The sequence below is a fragment of the Mytilus trossulus genome, chromosome 7 (assembly GCF_036588685.1).
Source record: "Mytilus trossulus isolate FHL-02 chromosome 7, PNRI_Mtr1.1.1.hap1, whole genome shotgun sequence".
Taxonomy (NCBI): Eukaryota; Metazoa; Mollusca; class Bivalvia; order Mytilida; family Mytilidae; genus Mytilus; species Mytilus trossulus.
Window position 1 is genome coordinate 16,129,711 of NC_086379.1, and position 21,902 is coordinate 16,151,612.

The 21,902-nt window shown below is 30.5% G+C and overlaps 1 protein-coding gene across 1 annotated transcript; it reads left to right on the forward strand.

Annotated features, from left to right (window-relative positions):
- LOC134724702 (alpha-(1,3)-fucosyltransferase 10-like) lies at positions 1-9,479 on the forward strand. Its single transcript, XM_063587878.1, has 6 exons — positions 1-109; positions 2,964-3,024; positions 4,417-4,589; positions 4,943-5,346; positions 5,894-6,068; positions 7,588-9,479. The coding sequence occupies exons 1-6, from the start codon at positions 26-28 to the stop codon at positions 8,101-8,103; spliced, it is 1,413 nt and encodes a 470-aa protein (XP_063443948.1). The 5' UTR covers positions 1-25; the 3' UTR covers positions 8,104-9,479.
- The last annotated feature ends 12,423 nt before the right edge of the window (positions 9,480-21,902 follow it).

The following is a 21,902-nucleotide window of genomic DNA, read 5'->3' on the forward strand; positions in this document are numbered from 1 at the left end:
CTTACGAAAATTTGTCAACAAAAACATGCGAAAATTGTTCAGATGCTTCCTTATTTTGTTTTTGGTGTTATTTTGCACAATTTTATTGTTTTTGGTGATAATGAATGATGTAAGTTTGTCCAAGAGACACGTATTTCCGGGATCCCCGTATTTCCTCCTCCTCGGACAGCACCCAATGACATATTTGCCGGCTTGTTTCGTTTTTTCGATCTAATAAATTTATTTTACCGGGTCGTTATACTCTGTGTCGATCAGCCCATAAAAAATAGTCCTTTCCTCACAATTTATATAAAAATATAAATACAATTTTTTTCCAAATTTGGATCTCCTGTATCCCCAAATTTTAATTTGTTTTAATATAAAAGTTTTAATTCATTTTTTTCTGACTTACAGACATGACTTTATGACTTATTGTAGGTATCGAGATCATTCGCCCTGATTACATGTTCGCCCTAGGTTTGTTCGCACTGAGTTTGTTCGCCCTGATAGTACGTTCGCCCTGGGTTTGTTCGCCCTATATTCATTTATGCGGTCCTACTAAAAAGCGTCCGGGAGCGCCCGGGAAAAGAGAAAGCGCCCGGTAAAAAGAAAAAGCGCCCGGGAAAGGAAAATTAGCACCCGGGTGAATAAAATAATAATATTATATAACAATATTTTTTTATGCTAGTACATCTAAAGTGCCGGTTGTTGCACTTTTTCATTTTAGATTTCAAAATTGTATATAAATATGTTAATAAATATAAATGAGAGTATATAGAAGATTCATGAACGATATTGCCCTCTATTAAAACGTATATTTTTTTACTTAAAAATAATCAGTGCCTGAGATGTAATATTTTAGCAACTGCATGGTGAACACCCTTTTTTTATGCAGATGCTAATAAAGATACATGATTATAAAACTACAACTGTTTTAATGGGAATGCTTATCAGGGTTTTAATGCACAGTTTTAAATTTAAACCAAACTCCTGCTCCCCCCTTAATTGTTTAGTATGTAGCTTTGTTTGCTGATTTATTATGTGCAACTCTTTTGATTTTAATTTTGATTATATTAATATTTATCTGTGAAATTTAAGTTGTTTTATTACATTTTTCATTTTGATATCGTTTTTTTTGAAAACATGTCTTTTGATGTCTTACATTTTATAAATCTTCCGCATAAATTGTGATCCATTATTATCTGTCTTTCGAAATAGTATATTATTGTTAAAATTGAAACATTTATACTTGCATTTTGTTTTATTACACATGTCTGTTATCATAATTTGCAAATTACTTTACTAATTTTTTTTAAAAATCAATGTGTATAACTTATTTCATCGCCGGACACAAAGTTGTCTCATGCCTATAAAATATCTATATAATTTCCCTTGCGGCCTTTTCTTTTCCAATGGTGCTATTTTTCTTCCCCGGGCGCTTTTTCTTTTCCCCGGGCGCTATTTTTTGTTCCCCGGGCGCTATTTCTCTTCCCCAGGCGCTTTTTCTTCACCCGGGCGCTACCGGGCGCATTTTAGTAGGACCCCATTTATGATATGTATATATGTTACATTAATAAACGAAATTTAAATATATACTGTATATATATATATATATATATATTGAAATTTATGTACAACTCGTCTAAACATCAACCCAACAATGTTAGATCTGTAAATTTGTACATGTATATCTATTAAAAGTTAAATACAGAATATTTGCCAAATTTATATTAATTAAATAAAATTCTTGGCTGCATTGAAGGATTGTTACACTTTATTTTATAATTACTTTTAATTACTGTTGATTGAATTTTGATTGCTGATAGGGTATCATTTGAAATCGTTGATATCACTGATTGTTATATGAATTTTCTTTGATTGATTAATAATGAAAATAACATTTTTCTCAAATAAAATAGTCAGCTTGGATGGGTAAAAACACTGATGACAAGCGATCAATGTACAGCAGTGTGACTGTGTTTTTGGTATTTGTTTTACTAATAGTAATTCAATTTAATAGTGAATGTACAGAAACTTATAACCTAGTCCTAGTAGCAGCTAGCTATAAACAACATGATACATCGTAAATATTCGTTCAAATTGTAGACCGACTTCAACACATCCAATTATATACACACAACACAACACTATATACTAAAAAATAAAATCAGGGCTAACGGACTCAGGGCAAACAGAAACTAGGACGAACCAGAATCAGGGTGGACGGACCCGGATTCCTTATTGTATTCCAAAGAATAAAGATAAATGGTATATAAACCAATCTTGAGTTTTTAACTCACCTGGCCCATAGGGCTAATTGAGCTAAAGTTTTTAGCTCACCTGGTCCAAAGGGTTGGCAGTTAAGTTAGTCCTAGATTACTCTGAATTCCAACGGCTGTTTTGCTCGTCAGAGCTCGTTCCATATAAAAAAAATGATATTTGCCTGTCGAAATGGATGCACTGCTTTGTTGCTTCTTGGGCCCGCCTGATGGCATTGGAATTCTATCAACCTGGCACCAATATGTTCATTTTTTCATTTATCTCTTCATTTTTTTATAAGTTTCATCTACATGTACCTGCCACCCTTTAATAGTGTCTCATATCAAGGCATTTTTTGCAGTGACCCATTAATTCAGACATGTTTACTTTTATTTTCAAAAGTTACAAGATACTTTGCGGCCTTGAGACTGAAGTATGCAAATATTTATGCTAATTTCAGCATTCTGTATATTTATTCAACCCCTTAATAGGAGATCAGTATTGAGCACCTAGTAGCCAACCATCGGAAACACTTGGACATTTACCTTACTTGCATCGTAAATGAACGAGGTGTTAGATTATGTATTCATATTGACCTAGGGTCATGTGCATAAATCAGCTCCCATAATCCATTCTGACTAACTTTTCTCGTTGATCACATGATCATCTTTCAAAATGACCTATGAAGACCTACTTTAAATAAATTTATTAATTATCTTTTGCAGACATTTGAAGATGTAAGAGATGATTTTCTACTGAATGATTATTTGAATAATAATGATGAGGGTAAGTTTATATATACAAAATCAGTCACCTGTTACCTGCTTCCATATTAAGCAATTAGAAATATGGATATTTCTTTCTGGGTAAAAGTTGACTTTGGGGTCCTGTTCGCGTATCATGTATGTTAAAATCATTTTGGAAGCCACGCTTTTATTCCTGTTTCTAAAGTTGTACTCATAATTTATATTTTCCAACAATGTACATGTACATATTATAAATATATATTCTAAGTATATTATGTGTTAGAATTTCTAAGACAATGGTCTTGTACAATGCATGCAGTTCACATAGCATTTCTAGGGAACTACATATACAGTCAGGGGCATTACTTAAACAAGTAACAACTAAAATTACCTATACAAGTAATGTTGAAAACGAGGCTATTTTAAATATTACTTATATAAGAAACTTTTCTGAATTGTGAATTTTTAGGTGTCCAACAATACAGATTTTACTATCTTTAACAAATTTTCACAGTCCTCTGGTTATTTTCCCCATGAAATATAACATATAATCCTTCTGAAACACTAATTAACTTTCTGATGCACTTATCTTTCATACCAATGCTTCTGGGTCAAAGATTGGTCTCTTTAATATAGGACTATTGAATTATCATTTTCCTCCAAAATCTTTAACATGTTTAAGGTAGATGAAAATAAATAGATAGATACTTGTTAATTAATTAAGATTTGAAGTTATTTATAGTTTGTAACCCAATTCATTTAAATATGTTCCTTAAATTAGTGTTATTACTAATCTTTACAAAAATGTATAAAATAACTTATTCAAGTAATATTTTTGACATTATTTTTAAAGTAACCCTTTACCTCTATACTCCTCTCTAATCTAATAAATTCGGTATTAAATGATATAAAATGATGTAAAAATTCAAGTTAACAACATTCAGCCTATGCTTCTATTGAAATTTAAAATAACTCTTTCAAGTAATTTTATTATTTTTAAAAACGAAAATAACTTATAAAAGTAACTAAAAAAAATTACTTGTTTAAGTAATGCCCCTGACTGATATAGGAGCTTTCTGAAATGAGTTGTCAGGTTTCATGTGAACTTACTTTACTTTGTGGTGTGTTATATACATTTATGTATCATCAAATTCCTTTTTACCAAGTGAAATATATCTATATTTTCTAATACATAATGGTCAAGAGACTGATTTTTTTTGTCAGAATAATAGTATGATGCTTAACTAAGTGAAAAGATTTCAGATTTATCCTTCATCAACTTCCTGTTTTCAAACTCTTCAGATGATCATGGGGTATGGTTAATGATCAGTAGCTCATAGTTTCACTAGTTTTGTTAATATTTAGCCTGAATAGTCAAATTGTTTTCGACATTTGAGTCTTTATATCAAAATGTATATTTATCAACTTCCAGAAAATAAGCCTAGATATGAACAGAAAGATTCCATTCCAAATGAAACTGTAACAGAACCAATTATCCTGTGGTGGACCCCCTTTACAGGGGATGCAGGAAGTTACAAAAAATGTGGGGATGTTAAATGTTTCTTTACAAATAACAGACGGTACAAAGATCATGATAAATTACAGGTATGTATTTAATAATGGAATTATGATTGTCACATAAAATGATGAGAGGAGACTACCTAAAAAGCTCAGAGCTACCTCTAAGCATGCTTAGAATTCCCCATAAGAATAAATCTATAGATTCTTTTAAAACTGTATAAAGAACTTAATAAACCTTGAACTTGTTCAACAATTGGAAAAATATGTGATTATTTTTTTCTGTAAGAGGGAGTGGGGAATGTAAGTAAACATATTTTATACTAATTCTTTCTGGCTGGATAGCTCCTTTAGTTATATGCCAATAGTGGTGAAACCAGTCACTCAATCATTCATTTTTAACCTAATCTATTTATGTTCTTAAATTTTAATCTTTTCAGGCTTTTATGTTTTATGGAACAGACTTCAAGCCATTTGATTTACCTGTTCCTCGGAAGCCGAACCATGATTGGGGACTATTACATGAGGAATCGCCAAAAAACAATTACTTATTCTCACATGAAGAAATCATGGAATTGTTCAATTACACGTCAACATTCCGTAGAGAATCATCCTACCCGATATCTACACAATATGTGGATAGTATAAAATGGTTAGAAGATAAAACATACATTGTTCCAGTTAAAGAAAAGAATAAATTCTTATCAGAGTTATCTCCCATTATTTATACACAAAGTGACTGTGAGGTTCCATCAGGGAGAGACCAGTACACCAAGATGTTGATGGAGTATATAAATGTTGATTCTTATGGAACCTGTCTTCACAATAAAGATTTACCAACAAAGTAAGTATCACTGCAAGAGTGAGAAAGACAAACGTGATATAATATCTGAACACACTATTTATATATATACTTCATCAGATTCATATCCAACACAATAAAAAAGGAAAGATATAGACAAAAAAAAAATCACTTGCAGCAATATTATAACCAAATGGAAATAACAAAAAAAACACAGGTATATAACAAAATTGTTCAAAATCTTCACAATTTGCCTAATACTTTGCAGCTCAATCCTTGCTAAAAAAAGAATTTGCACAGGTTTTGACTCTGTGTTTTGTAATAATCAACACACTGACAAAAATTATTATGGGCTGTGTTGAGCTGGATATGATTTTAACCAGATTCAGCAAAATGTTCCTAAAACGGGTCTGGCTGGTGCTTTATTCTGCCAAATCTCTTGTTACTTTAATTGAATCATATTCAGATGGCATCATGGAGTCTTGGCTTGTGGTAACAATTTCTAAAACAGTTCTTCAGATTTTTAAAAAGCATGAATTTGAATGATATCTTGTGATTTTGTGCTTCAGTTTATAGGATTCCATTTCAGCTTAAGAGACCCTATTGAAGGAATGGATCACAAGGAATTCTACAAGCTGAATGCTAAATATAAATTCTCCCTGGCCATGGAGAATGGTTTGTGTCCTGACTATATGACAGAAAAATTATGGAGGCCATTTCATCTTGGATCTGTGCCCATAATTTTAGGATCACCTAAAGTAAAGGTAAGTATTTTCAAGAACAAATATAGTTTCTCATCATTTGATGTAATAAAATATTTTTTTTTCTTATTTTATGTAGATATACATTTCATCAATTTTTGTACACATTAAAAAATAAATTCAAATTTTTTTAGGTCACCATACTTATATTTAGCTCACTTGGCCAAAAGAACCAAATAAGCCTTTGTCATGTGACATCGTTGTTGTACTTTGTCCATTACTAACCTTTACAAAAATCTTTTCCTCTGAAACACTGAAAAAAATAATAATAAAACTTGGCCACAATCATCATTTGTGTATCTTTTTTAAAGATATGTCTGTGACCGCAAACACTGTAATAGATGGAGAAAAAATTCTGGTTGAAAATTTATCATCAAGTCAAGTTCTATGAATAATTATGGCATGGTAAAATTGTCAGTTGACTCCTAATTAGGGTTATTGCCCTTGGATGACAATTTTACCAGGTTTATTTTGGTACTTTTGCCTTTCATCTTATAAATTATATATTGAGAGATAGATAGAAGCTTATAATTTGGTAGATATTTGATTTTATATTGTTGCCAAATTCAACATAAAAGCCTATACAAAATTTTAAGTCACGTTAGTAAATCTTGCACAATATTATTTTATTTTAGAGAAAAAACTTCTTTTTATCTTCCATTACTATGACAGAAAATGAAAAGAATTTCTAAGTCTTCCTGTCAAATTAATATAGGAAGCAGAAATTTACTGTCAAAGCTAATCTAATTATTCAGTTGAATATAGTGCAATCTTTTAGGCTTTGATAGGATTGACTAGACAAGGATTGGTATAAAAAAAAAACAGCAGAAGACTTATTGCTTCAGATAATTAAACATTTTATTTTTATCTTTTTTACATCAAATTTAAGTTAACTTTTTTTCTACAATTTAAAGAGAGATAATATTTTCACTGAAGGATGATAGGATCTTTTTTTTTCTTCAAATACTGGTGAAATTTTGATATCTGTCTGCACAGGCACTTGTTTTCTATCCATGGGAAGATCTACTATCCCTCGTAATATATAGGGATAGTCGATCTTCCCATGGATAGAAAACAAGTGCCTGTGTCTGTCTGGCCTGATTGTATAATGTTGATCTCATTTTGATGGTTCATGGTCAGTGCTAAGGTTTCTTGGTCAGGTCAGTTTTAGCTTAAGATCAACTATATTCAGTAAGAAATAACTATATTTTGTGCATAGTGTACATCTGCAACTGGCAATGTTCATCTGACTGTGATCTTATTTCTATGGTCTTGTTAGGTTTTCATGGTCAGGTCCATTTGTCATACACTCAGTGACTGTAAGCAGGAGGTCAGCTATATTTGTTGTATGGAATGATTGTAAGTTACACATGTTTGTTTATTTCTAAAGTTTCATCTTAGAAATTTTAGTCCATTTTCTTGCATCACTAATAATGCTTATATTTATGTATCTGTAGTTAAAAATACTGCTTATTGATAACACTGGAAATTTTTAATGATGAAGTCTTTGTTATTTTTATAGGAGTTTTTGCCATCAAATCATTCAGCAATAATCGTAGAAGATTTCAAAACAGTGAAAGAACTAGCAGATTATATAAAATACTTGAACGACAATGATGAGGAATATGCAAAATATCTAGACTGGAAGTCCAAGGGTGTCTCAAATCAGTATTTTAAGAAATTATTATCAGAACGAGAGTGGTCAGTTCAAAGTAACTGGGAAGAGGAGACAATCAATTTCATAGAAGGTTTTCAGTGCCATGTTTGTAAAAAGATTCATGAAAAAAATGAGCGAGTCAGAAATAAAAAAGAACCTGTGAAATATCAGGCAATGAAAGATCATTACGGTTGCCCAGGTCCTGTGAGTTATCATAACGATGGCAGGCGAAAGGAGGGAGGAAGCTCTTCCTGGGACTATGAGTTTAAGAAATCAAAATATTTAGCAGTAGCTGTGAATAGACTTATAACATTAGGACAAAACTTTTCTAAAAAAGATCTTTTTCAATTAGCTAAAACAATTAAGGATGAACTAAGATGACGTTAACCAAATTAGATTACATATACAGTCTAGTATTTTAACATTGGAGTGAGTTAATTCATTTGGTAAAAGTTTAAAATAATCCCTATTCAAAAAAACATTTTATTTTGTTGGGCATTTCCATCAAAACTTTAAAAACTGGGCAAGTTGGCCTTGAATTTGACATATAGAATGTTTTCTTTTTGGAATAAATTCAAATTTTGTTATTATTGGGCCTTTCTTAGCATTAGAGTTTTGTTTTGCTATTAAAGAACTGAGTTACTTACCATGACTCAAGTCTTTGTAATGTATGTAAGGAGGGCAATTTGTTTGTAACTGTCTCAACTTTGATGTCTATAACTTATACATGTAGTTCCTTTTTCTGTCACATATATCATTCTTATGCATAGATGAAATTTATTGAGAGATCATGGAAAAACTCAGGAATTGTTTGTTGCATAACAAGTGGGAACCATGTAGCTTTCTTATTATACATAATTATATAAGTCGACCTGTTGTTATATCCTTGTTATTTAGTCCTTGGTGGTTAGTTGTCTTAATTGACATGCACTCACTTGGCCTTATTCTTATGCATTCTGAAAAACACCATGAAAATATTTTTTATGATTTTGAGGGGAAAATTCATTTTTATTTTGTGACAGAAAATTCTATCAGTACTATATATATATCAGTATTTTTTAATATATATTTTTTATAATCTTTAATTTTATTCCTGCAAAGTTGCCATATGTCTTTCGGTTAGTGCTATATTTGCACAGTTCTATGTAGAGGAGTCCCTCAACTAGTTATTTACAAATTTTACCTTCCATGCATGAAATACTACATAAAATTGTATAATTCTATGCTGTTGAGTGAAAGAGTTTGTTTTTTTTGCTTTATTTATTTTATGGCCAAAATGTTATATATATATTTTATTTGTTTCCATGACTCTTGGCAGCAAACAATTGGGGAGACAGGTACAGTGTACAGACATATAAAATATCTTTCATGTAGATTTTTTTGTAAAACTAAATCAAAACATTTTTATATTATATTATAGCCATGAACTGTTAGTTAAATGATGTTATTGATTTTTTTTGTTTTAGTGTACCAGCACTATAAAGGGAAATATTCTGTACTAATTTTTCAAGTCAGACTTTTATAAATTCTAAATCAAAATTTAGTCCTGGTGTCTATGATGAGTTTATTTACAACCACTGGGTCGATGCCACTGCTGGTGGAGATTTATTTCCCCGAGGGTATAACCAGCCCAGAAGTCAGCACTTTTTAGGCTGACATATTTATCATTGATATGGTTATTTTTATAAATCAACTGTTTACAACATTTTGAAATTTTTGAAATACTAAGGCTTTTCTACATCAGGAATAGATTGCCTTTATAGATCTTTATAGTTGTATTTGGCAAAACTTTTGGGAATTTTGGTCCTCAATGCTCTTCAACGTCATACTTTATTTGGCCTTTTTAATTATTTTGGATTTGAGCGTCACTGATGAGTCTTTTGTAGACGAAACGTGTGTCTGGCGTATATACAAAATTTAGTCCTGGTATCTATGATGAGTTTATTTATTCTAAATCAAAATTAGTGTGTTTTGTCTATTTTTTATGATATACATGTTTAATGTATAATGTTTATGTTTTTAAATATATATAATTTTTTATTTTTTATTGATTGTAAATCCAGCAAGTTCATCGTGATTCAATATTTATTAATTAGTAGAAATCCATGTACTATGACTCAATATTTATATGTGTATATCCGGTATTTTTTTGTTACTTGATATTTTAAAATGTGTTGAAATTGGTATAATTTGGTGCAAATGCATGATGTAGAAATATGTTGTGTATACTAGTCAGAATATAATTACATGTATATATTATTAACTAAAAACAAATACCTGTCTTATAAATTTTTTTACATTGCAAAGTTGAAGTTTATTGATACTGTGGATATATTATTATTTGTTGGATATCAATTTAAGTGGATTTAGTGTGTAAAGATGAACCACAAAATCAATGTTAAGTACATATATAGTATAAATTTATCCTAGGATCGCATGCAAAACAGTCAAATCAAGTATCGAAAAATATATATTTTTTCTTCAATTCCCTAAAGATCGTACCCACAAAAATAAAAAAATCCACAATACCAAAATATTAGAATCAGAACATTCTTATCATAGATAATTATTAGTTGAAAAATAGTGCAGTGATTTTTTTCCTTCAAGTTCATGGTAGAGTAAAAAAAAGTCTCTATAAAAATCAGAGAAATCGTATAATTTTTTGCATGTAATTTATTCAATTCTTTCTGAATGCGTGACATTTATGATTATTTAATGTACAAACTAACATGTTCCATTACTTCTCTTTATGGAAATAATATAATTATTTCTCTGACATATGAAATAAAATTTAAAAGATAAATAGAGTTATCTCTCTTTACTTATATGTAGCAATTTCGTGACAAGTGTGATGCACTACAACTATTTTATCATGATTCGGAACTAAACACATTTATTCTAAAAACAGTTGTTGGCATGACACAGGTTATGTTCTTCTCATATATGTTATGATGGTATGATACTAAAACCCTAACGGGAAGGATTGTGCCTGATGTTCATATGATGAAATCATAATCTTTCAGTCAATTTATTTGAAGTCTGGAGCTGGCATGTCAGTTAACTGCTAGTAGTCTGTTGTTATTTATGTATTATTGTCATTTTGTTTATTTTCTTTGGTTACATCTTCTGACATCAGACTCAGACTTCTCTTGAACTGAATTTTAATGTGCGTATTGTTATGCGTTTACTTTTCTACATTGGTTAGAGGTATAGGGGGAGGGTTGAGATCTCACAAACATGTTTAACCCCGCCACATTTTTGCGCCTGTCCCAAGTCAGGAGCCTCTGGCCTTTGTTAGTCTTGTATTATTTTAATTTTAGTTTCTTGTGTACAATTTGGAAATTAGTATGGCGTTCATTATCACTGAACTAGTATATATTTGTTTAGGGGCCAGCTGAAGGACGCCTCCGGGTGCGGGAAATTCTCGCTACATTGAAGACCTGTTGGTGATCTTCTGCTGTTGGTTTTTTTTATTTGGTCGGGTTGTTGTCTCTTTGACACATTCCCCATTTCCATTCTCAATTTTATTGTTATAAATTTGATTTTAAATTGGATTTTTTGCAAGTCCTGTCTTCATTAGTCCCCAGACGATGTAGTCATAGAGGATTACGCTCAGTCCATCTATGTGTCTGTCTGTCGTGCTTGAATATATTGATTTGATATTTGATATATATAGAATAACCATACATTGTCTCGAAATATCAATGTTATTTGTACAAGGCTTAGAAACAGATAGAAAGCGAGGCTGTGCCGAGCATTTCTACCTGTTTCGAGACGAGTACAAATAATATTGATATTTCAAGACAGTGTATGGTTATTCTTTATATACTGCAACTCTTAAAACTGTTTTAAATGAAGTATTTTGGGTAAAAAACATAATTTCTTAATTTGAAGCGAACGACGATAAATTTCCGCGAACCTGTATGTTTTATTGACGTCATAAATAAAACTCTACGGAAACATATTGTCAACATCATAAACAAGGTGATATACCGTCAGTGACTGTATATCACATATGAGTATACGGTCAATGCAATTTGACTGCTCAAATAGCACAGCTGCAGTACATATTGTTTTATCATGACAAGTTACAGATCAAGTTTGTATTTGGTTTTGGTCTGATAATTTTGTGCAGAGTTATGGTCCTTGGACTTTGAAAATTCATTCAAATATTCAGTTATCCACATCTTTTTTGTCATGCTTGAAGATAATAATTTGATATTCATAATTCAATTTACACCAATACAAGTTACAGATCAAGTAAGCATTTTGTTCTAGTACAATTAATATTTAACTGCAGTGGGGCTATGTATTCCCATGCAATACTCTTAGAATGCCTGTTGATCAGGGTTGTATGTCACGCTGTTGGGCCAGCAGCTCCAGTTGTTTCTGAACTAATAGACAATCCAACCAATACTTTTTTTAAATTTTTGATATGTTTTACTGATGACAAAATAGAGATTCAATATGTTTATTTATTTATATTTGCTATTCAGGAGTAAAAGTCCTTGATTGTTTGAAAAAATAACTCGCTTCAAATGTCATTGTCATACCATAATCCAGATTGCAGGATACCCTGGTATTGCTTGACTTTATCCTAAGGCTTATAGATAAAACAAAAGTTGTCAAAAGGATAAGCAAATAAACTGAAGCCTGTGTATACTGAATACAAGTCTCATCAAAACATTAAAGATAAATAATCTTTATTATTATAAAATTAAAGAGATGTGGTATGATTGCCAATGAGACTATCCACCAGAGACCAAATGATCAGATGTTAGTTACTATAGATCACAATCAACATTTATTACTTCATGTATATTGTGTAGTGTGTCAATCCTAGAGATGAAACATGAAACAGAGATACCTGACAAATAATTCTATATGAAAATAAGGGATATAGTCTGATATTATGTGTTCAAATGACATGGATATAAGCAATTATCAGTACAGCCTTTAACAATCCAAAACACCCTTCAGAATAGTAAGATATAAAAGGGCCAGACATGAAAAAACAATAAAACATGTCCTAATTTATAACTACTTTTTACACACAAAAATATGCCAGACATGCATTAAACTTTAATGTTCATAGAACACTCCTGTCTAGTCTAAACAACCTCATTGTAACTTTAAAAATGCTCTGATAATTTATGAAAAAAATGTACCATTTTTGCTCTATATGGATCTGCGATTGACATTACAAAACTATTCCACATCAATCTATTATCACATCCCTCGAACAGACCTTCCTTTGACCTTGAACCTCATTGACAAAGGTCACATTTATCTTTGGTCTATTACATAACAACTGTATGCATTGACATTTGTCTGGATAGAATAAATGAATTTGGAAATGATAAGGTCAAATATAACATATGGTTGATCAAAATCAATTCTCATTGTTCATTTTTGGAGGGAAAACCAGATGTTACCAGCATGGGAATACATCACACCACAAAGGCTACATCAGCAATGCCAATAGATTTTTTTTTAGATGTTGATTTGACAATTGGTTTAAATTGAAATGCAAACTGTGTTCATGTCTTAATGTATTTCTTGGTTGTTTATAGGCAACTTAATAAAACTGATTATTGCAGTACAATTTGACTTTTCAAAAAAGTATCTGGTAAACTGTATTCAAAATATACAATGAATATTGTCTTGACTTCATTGTTTGACGAAAAAATTACGTTTGAAGGTTGTTTCACTGATATGGAAAAAAAATAATAATTTGCTGGAAATTGTTTTGGAAATTTGTTGAAAAGTCATGTGCATAAAAAATCTAACCTCTACACATACATTCATTTTCTGAGTACGGTATTCTAAAAAAAAAAAAATTATGTGTGGTAATGTTTGATTATTGAAGCAAAATATTTTTCTAATTATGTTTATCTGTTATAAGATTTTTATGTTTTAAGCCCACCTTTGATAGTAAATATGCATTAATTTTTTGAGCCTGTTTGTCTATCTGTTTTTCTGTCAGTCCTGTAATTTATATCTGGTAATACTTTTCATTTGGTGTAGGTTACAGATTGGTTAAAGGAAGTTTTAAGTTCTTTGTTTTGTATAGTTTGGGTCTGTAGTACTCTATTTGCAAAGTGTAAATCATCTTTTTTAGTTCCCTGCTGACAAAGTCCATCTGTCTGTCTGTCAATCAAATCAGTTTTCCAGACTTGTGTTCTTCATGCTTTAAGGTATGGATTTTATAATTGGTATAAAGTGTTATCATGACAATTACAGATCATATTTAATTTTGTTCCAATCTAATGATTTTTTGGTCCTTGGACTAGAAAATAATCCCAAAACAACAGTTTTTATCAGAATGATTATTAGGTGTACATGTCTAGCTGGCAGGTGTCATCTACCCTTGACCTCATTTTTATGGTTCAGTTGTCAAAGTTAGTTTTTTGATTTTTTGATTTTTTTTTACTACAACTATATACAATAGATCAACTATATTAAGTGTGTGGAAATATCTTATAATGTACATGTCAGTCTTGTAGGTTTTATTTGACCTTGACCTCATTTTTACGGTTCATTGCTCAGTGTAAAGTTTTTGTGTTTTTCTTAAATTATAAGCAGTAGGTCAACTATGTTTGTTGTATCGAAGGATTGTAAGCTGTACTTATCTGCCTGGCATAGTTCATCTGACCTCCACCTCATTTTCATGGTTCATTGGTCAATATGCACATGTCAGTCTTGTAGGTTTTATTTGACCTTGACCTCATTTTTACGGTTCATTGTTCAGTTTAAAGTTTTTGTGTTTTTCTTAAATTATAAACATTAGGTCAACTATGTTTGTTGTACTGAAGGATTGTAAGCTGTACATGTCTGCCTGGCATGGTTCATCTGACCTTCACCTCATTTTCATGGTTCATTGTTCAATTATTAGTTTTCTTGGTTAAGTCATTTTCATAGAAACTATAAGCAATAGGTCAGTTATACCTAGTGTATCAAAGAATGATTGTAAACTGTTTATGTATTTCTTATTTGGTATATGACCTTGTCCTCATTTTCTTGGATCATGTTGAGTTTATATGATAGTTGTAGTAAAGCTTTATATTTAGGACTATCAACATAATATCATTGATTAGTAAGGAAGGCGAGACATTTCAGCATGTACACTCTTGTTTTAAATTCAATCTAGGGTTCTTAAATCATCAATAATCTTCTTAAAGACCATCATGAAATTCGGTAGACTTTTTACAAGAGCTTCTTTATAACATAATCTAGAGAATTTTGAATTTTTCCATAATTTAATAAGAATTTGACATAGTTCTGTTTCTGCAATCAACATTTTAGTACTTTCTGTCGTTAAAGATAATTACCTAAAACTTATATAAACTATGTCAAAACTGGACAAAAGCTTGCATTCATAGTCATGATATAGAAACTGGAGCAAAATGTATTACCATTTACACTGAGAACAGCAGTTACTGGGTCAATTTTCTTTCATTTCTGAAAATGTTTTTGTATGGTGATTTTACTACATACATTCCAATATTGTTTTTTTGTTTGGTTCTGCCTACACAGGAGAAACAGTAAAGTTCTTCCATTAGATCATGTATGTCATATACCAACAATGTACAAAAGAAAATGTGGTGTGATTGCTAATAAGACAACTCTTTACAAGAGACAAAATGACACAGATAATAACAACTATAGGTCACTGTAAGTCCATCAACAATGAGCAAAGCCCATACTGCATAATCAGCTATATAAGAGGGAGGAAATGAGGGGTCCTGATCACGAAATCCAGAGATCTTGAAATTTGAAAAAATAATTCCCAGATCATGAAAGGATAAATCCTGAAATCTGAGCTTAAAAACACCCGATCCTGGAGTCCTGATAAAGGTCCTATGATCTCCTATCCCCCCTCATATAAGGCTCTCACGAGACCTGCTACAATGGTCATCTCTAAAAATGTGAAGAATGTCTTTTATCAGGCCACTGTCTTGTCCTAATCTAATAGTAACTTTGTATTTCGAACCTAAATTCAAAGTTTAGCTCTTTCATGAGGTAAGCTTTCTCTGTCTTGATGGTGACTTTTTTATACAGGTTTGACTGATTGGTATTTTGAAAATTGAGCATGCACTTGGAATAAAATTCAAAATGAATCAAACTTTATGTATTGAAATAAACATCAAAAGATGATAGTGTAAGGATTACTTCAAACAGGTGTTTCTTAAACCTTTTAAAAGGAGGAATCTGTTTGCCGTCTGTGATGTTAAAATTCAAAGTTATCATCCAGTTGTAACAAAACTTGATTAAATGAGATATTTTGTTTTAGGTATAAAACACTCTGCATGTAATGTAATCAGAAGTATTTCTTATCAACAGCTGTAATGAAATCAGATCAAAGACATTGTAAAGTCTCCACCCTGTCCTTTATCTTTTACATAATCAGAGCACAAGTGTCCTTGAACTTTGATACATGACCTTGATTTTAAACATATTCTATTTTCATGTGCTGCTCTTCAGTTTTCTGAACAAATTTGAAGAGAAAATTATTTGGAGACAAGACAGGCCAATTTAAACCATTACATGAGTTCTGTAATGCTCAACAGCTTTTAGTTCTATATTCTAATGGACGTTGTTGACCCTTGACCTTTATAATATGAAATAGGATAATGATTTTACCAAGGATTTGTATAGTAACATTTTCAGATCATTCTGATGGTGTATAAATCACAGAATGAAAATGTATGGGTCACAGTCACCGTCACATCCTTGTCTTTTCAACCTTGTTTGTCTAATTGTGACACTAATTAAAAACTTTGAAAAATTCATTAAAATGACACTTATACTTTATATCAGTTTCCCCTGTCTTAAATTAATGTGACATTTACTATATAATTTTTGAAATCCAAGATTCTTTCTGGTTGTCATCTTTTTAGGCAATGATTTAGTTTGGACTTCCAGGATTTCAAAGTATTAAAAACATTTCTTTAGACGTTTTCTGTTGTAAATACTATTAGCAGACAGTGAATCAAAATTTGGTTTTTCTCTTGTCAGTAATACTTGGATCAGAGGATAAAAGAAACATTATAAATAATAACTAAACAGGACTCAGTTTAGAATTTGTTCTGTGATTGCAAAGCAGAATTTAAACTTTTTTTTAAATTTTATACGAGGCATGCCTAAGATTATCATAATCATTACTACCAGACTTGTGGAGGTATGCTGATATCAGATAACGGATAATTTATGTGCATGCTTTTTTTTATCTGCAGTATTAAGGTTTGAACATTAAATACCTCATGGAAAATTTAAGCACCTTGTATAATCAAAGCTCTTCACTGGGAACACTGAGTGATCCTTTTTCATTGATAACTGTACTGAACTGAGCAATGGGAAGAATTAAGGTCAATTATCGCTATTATCTGTATTTTTCCTTTGATGTTTTTTTGTGATAATTTTCATATCACTCGTGTAGAGTGAGAATAAAAATTATCGCTAGTTTCTAAGGTCCTAAGCAACAGCGTATTAATGTAATTCATGCGCTAGAGTGTTGGCCAATCAGAAAAGATTAGCCGGAACTATACAAAAAAATGTAATCTGATGACTGCGCGCTGAAATGTCAACAACACAAGATGATTTCCCTTTTTAATATTTTACCGTGAATTTGCCGTTAAATAATTTATTGGAAGTTAATTAAAGTAATCAAATCATGTTTTTAACAAATAAAAAATGTCCCTTTTTACATATGTCGACTTCAATTAGACAAATCATCGTAGGTCTGTCTGCATGTACATTTCTTCATGCATGTATATTTCTTCGTCTGCTTTGAAAATACATTATATATTTCTTCGTCTGCTTTGAAAATACATTATATATTTCTTCGTCTGCTTTGAAAATACATTATATATTTCTTCGTCTGCTTTGAAAATACATTATATATTTCTTCGTCTGCTTTGAAAATACATTATATATTCAACCGTTCGCTTCATTTTGATACGTAGAAACATCAAATTACAGCTTATCAACAGTGAAAATGGTCTTTGCCATATTTGAACACGCCGAATGGTCAGATGAGATATCTTTTTTCAAATGAATGAACTACCCGAGCGACTACATATTTATATCAAATAAGCCTCCGCCAAAAAAAATAGTACCACAAAAGAAAATGCATTATTATCGTATAAGATACTTTGTTTTTACTGAAATTTGAATTAAGTGATATTCGAAAATACAAATAATAGCGATAAATAGATTATTTATGTTTTTTAAACTCGATGCATTTTCTCATTCTAATCTCATCTCAGGGCTCCGCCCTTCGATGAGATGAGAATGAGAAAATGCATCTCGTTTAAAAAAAACATAAATAATCTATAAATATTGAATTATCTTCCTTTGTCCATATATATATAACTACAGGTAAAACAGATAAGACTCATATGCCATGCATGCACTTAGCTTTCTGCATTTTGCATCATGTGTAATTTTCAATAGCCTTACGTTTTATTAGTAAAGTATTGTTATCTAAATATCTGAATATATAAAATCATTAATAAATTTCATGACATGGGCATGGATAGAATGTATATAATGTTCACCTCACTGCACTGTGTTTTGTAAGGCATAGATCAGGCCTAGACCAAGCTGTTAAGCCAGTGACTATTTTATACCCCTATAAAGCTTTTGTTTTTCAACCTGACTTTAATCCGTATTGAGTGTAATATGTTTTCTTGGGTCTGCATCCAGTTATAGTCCGATAATTAACACATTATAAGGCTTCTCCAATCCTCTAACAAAATTTGTTTCCCCATATAATAATACCTGAACTCACAAACATTTTAACCTAGCTTGCCACATTCTGTATGTGCCTATCCCAAACTGAGAAACCTATAATTTAGTGGTTGTATTTGGTTCATGTTTCTCTTCAGTAAATTCTTTTGTTATTTTATTTATTTTGATTTTATGATTATCATTTGGATTGATTCAAATTTTGTCATATAAAAGCAGACCATATGGTATGGGTTTTGCTCATTATTGGAGGCTCATTTGAACTTCAGTGGATAGTTATTTCTTTGGCAACCATACCACCTCTATTTATATTCATAGTGATGATAAATACATCCTCTGAGTCCCTATATGTTTGTTACCAAGATATAACAAATGTCTTATGTTCAAATGTTGTACTGTTATAACACTGTCCCAGGTTAGGGGAGGGTTGGGATCCCGCTAACATGTTTAACACCGCCACATTATTTATGTATGTGCCTATCCCAAGTCAGGAGCCAGCTGTAATTCAGTGGTTGTCGTTTGTGTATGTGTTACTTATTTGTTTTTCGTTCATTTTTTTATGTTAATAAAACATTTCAATCAGTTATTATAGATAAAAAAAAACAACATTATTTTAAATATTTTAATTTCCTTCAATACTTCCATCTGTAACTGACGTAACAAAAACAGACTTTTGTGTTCTCTCCAAAATATCACATTCAGTAATAGAGATAAATTGTTGCATAGCATATACTTTTTAAACAACAACTTGCTTGAACCTGACAATTAACAAAATAAATTAATATGATCACATAATCTTGTACAACTATAAAATGCATTATTAAGCTTCTTCAAGCATGATTTATCTATCATATAAGAGTTTTAATAAATAGGAATCTAATATATACAAATAAGAAAAGGAATGTCAAGATTATATACAATAAAAAAAGAATGAAAATATAACAGTTCACATATAACTAACATCTAGATTAAATCCATGAACAATATGAGGATGAAAAACATGAACAAAGCACTGTTAACTAAAATGGAGATATGGGTTTATATTCACGAATGGTTTCAATCTTGAGTCTGACTAGAAATTTTGTTGATATATAATATGCTACAATGGCTTAAAACAATTAGAAATAAAAAGATGTTTTAAAAGTCAATTAAAAACATATCCTTTTTAATAAAGCTAGCCAGAGCTATATTTGGCCATTTTCGTCAACTGGTATTTTTTTTTTTTTTTAGATATTTTCAAGTCACATGGAAATGGAGTTATATACTTGATGGACCCAGATCTTGGTGTATCCAATCAGATTAGATCCAGTGTGATTTTTTTTTACTGTTACCATGACCAATAAAACTGATCACTATCATATTGTTAAAATGCAAGCATCATCAGACAAAAACAAACAAACAAACTAAATCTTTTAAACACTTGTATATTCAAAAAGGGAGAGCAGACTGTGATAGGGTGCTGAGACATATAGAATAAAGGTAATTTCGTTTTTAACATCAAGCAAGCCTTAGGGGATAAACTTGAGTGTGATGTTGCTGTATTGATACTAACATCATTGCCCCAATATTTTCAAGTATCTAGTCAATGATCTTTTACATATATGGCAGTAAGATCAAAGTGAAAATGTACAAATTATAGATAAATCCAGTACCCAACCCTTCCATGCTTTTTAATAACAAAAAGATACACTCTAACATAAATGTTGTAGTGTTGACAAGCAATATACCTTCAGCTATGAAGATCATACTATTTCAAGAGTTAATTAAGATTTGACAACTTTCTGATGCATTAAAGACTGAGGGTTTTTTTCTCTGCTGATTGCATTTGAACTACAGTTTCAGATAGTTAATTATCACTCAATCAGTAACCTTGTCGTATATTTCATCTTAATTTCTTGACCTCATCATATATTCATGAAGCTTAGAATAGTGACCTATTTCAGCGACTCTTCCCTAACACACATTACATAGTAAGTGGCGATCCCCACAACCTTTCATATGACCTTGTGAGAATATCTAATGTTAATTTCATATCAAATATTTATTAAATAACAATTGCAGACATTCTCTGCTATCAAATATACTCTTTTCAATAATTCATAATTCCACAAAGTGACAGTAAATATGTATATTATATAAAATCAATATTCATTAATCCTCTAGAGTAAAAACAAATACTAAATGAAGAACACTTCCAGCAGAAAAAACTATAAGGAGGCCAAGCAAAATTTATAATCTTATTCTTAATTTCTTTTTGCCAACAAAATACCGAATGCAGGGTATTTTCTTTTCTTTATTCAAGTTTGAAAAGTAGCTCTATATAATAAAAAAGCCTTAATATTTTCTCATGAGGATGGTTGGATTTTTATATATAAAAAGCACTAGATTTTAATTACAAGTCACAAACAAAATTATATTTTTTTCTGAACTTTATATTGGGACAGAATTCTAACACTTTGTTCTTTTTTTAAAGCATTTGTTTTTCTAATTTGGTATAAAAAAAAATCAAAAGTAGCAAAAATCCATTTAGCTTTCACTAGTATCATATTATAAGTCAATTAAGTACTGCAATTAACTAAATGTAGTTATTAATGTTTATGAATGCTTTTTGAAAAAGTCATGCTCACACAATTTTAATGAAAAAATGAAATAATATAATATTTCATTTTGAAATTAATGAGATTTTGATGGATTTCTGGAGAAATAAGTATAATATCTCCTTTATGATCACTGAAAATGCTTTTGTTGAAAACCTTAACAAATGTACTTTTAAAATTACAAGTAGATTACATAAATGGTGCTTTTTTTTAAGACCATAAAAGTTCCTTAAAATATCCATTCAATAAATAGACAATATTTTCTAGTAAAAGTCACTGTAGTACATTCGACAAATATAATTTCTAAAGTGTTTCGCAAAGTAAAAATATGTGATATTTAAATGTTATACAAATGTCACATTGCATGTAAATACATTACCGGTACATTGATAACAAACAAGTAAACAAATATTGCAAGTATACAAGTACAGTGTATTTGTTCAGCTTTATTTTTATTACAATTAAAACACAATAATCTTAAAGAAACAAACATGATAACAATTGATATCCATTAAAATAGTTTTAAAAATAAAATAAAATATGGCTTTCAAAGGGGAATAACTTAAAATTATTGTAAAGCACAAAATCTAAAATAACTATGAGTGACCATTGGTCACTATAATCCCGTCCTAATAGGGAAAAAAATTGTAGACTACCTAAGATTTGTTGTAGAATAAAATAATCAGACAAAGCCAAAGCAATTTTTTGTTCTTTTATTTTTTATTTCAGAATAAATACGATTGATTGAGTAGTAACTTTTTGAATCCAAAAATCATTTTGCATCCTGACTGGCCAAAGTTATGGATTTTTATTTCAAAAATTGGAAGAGCACAC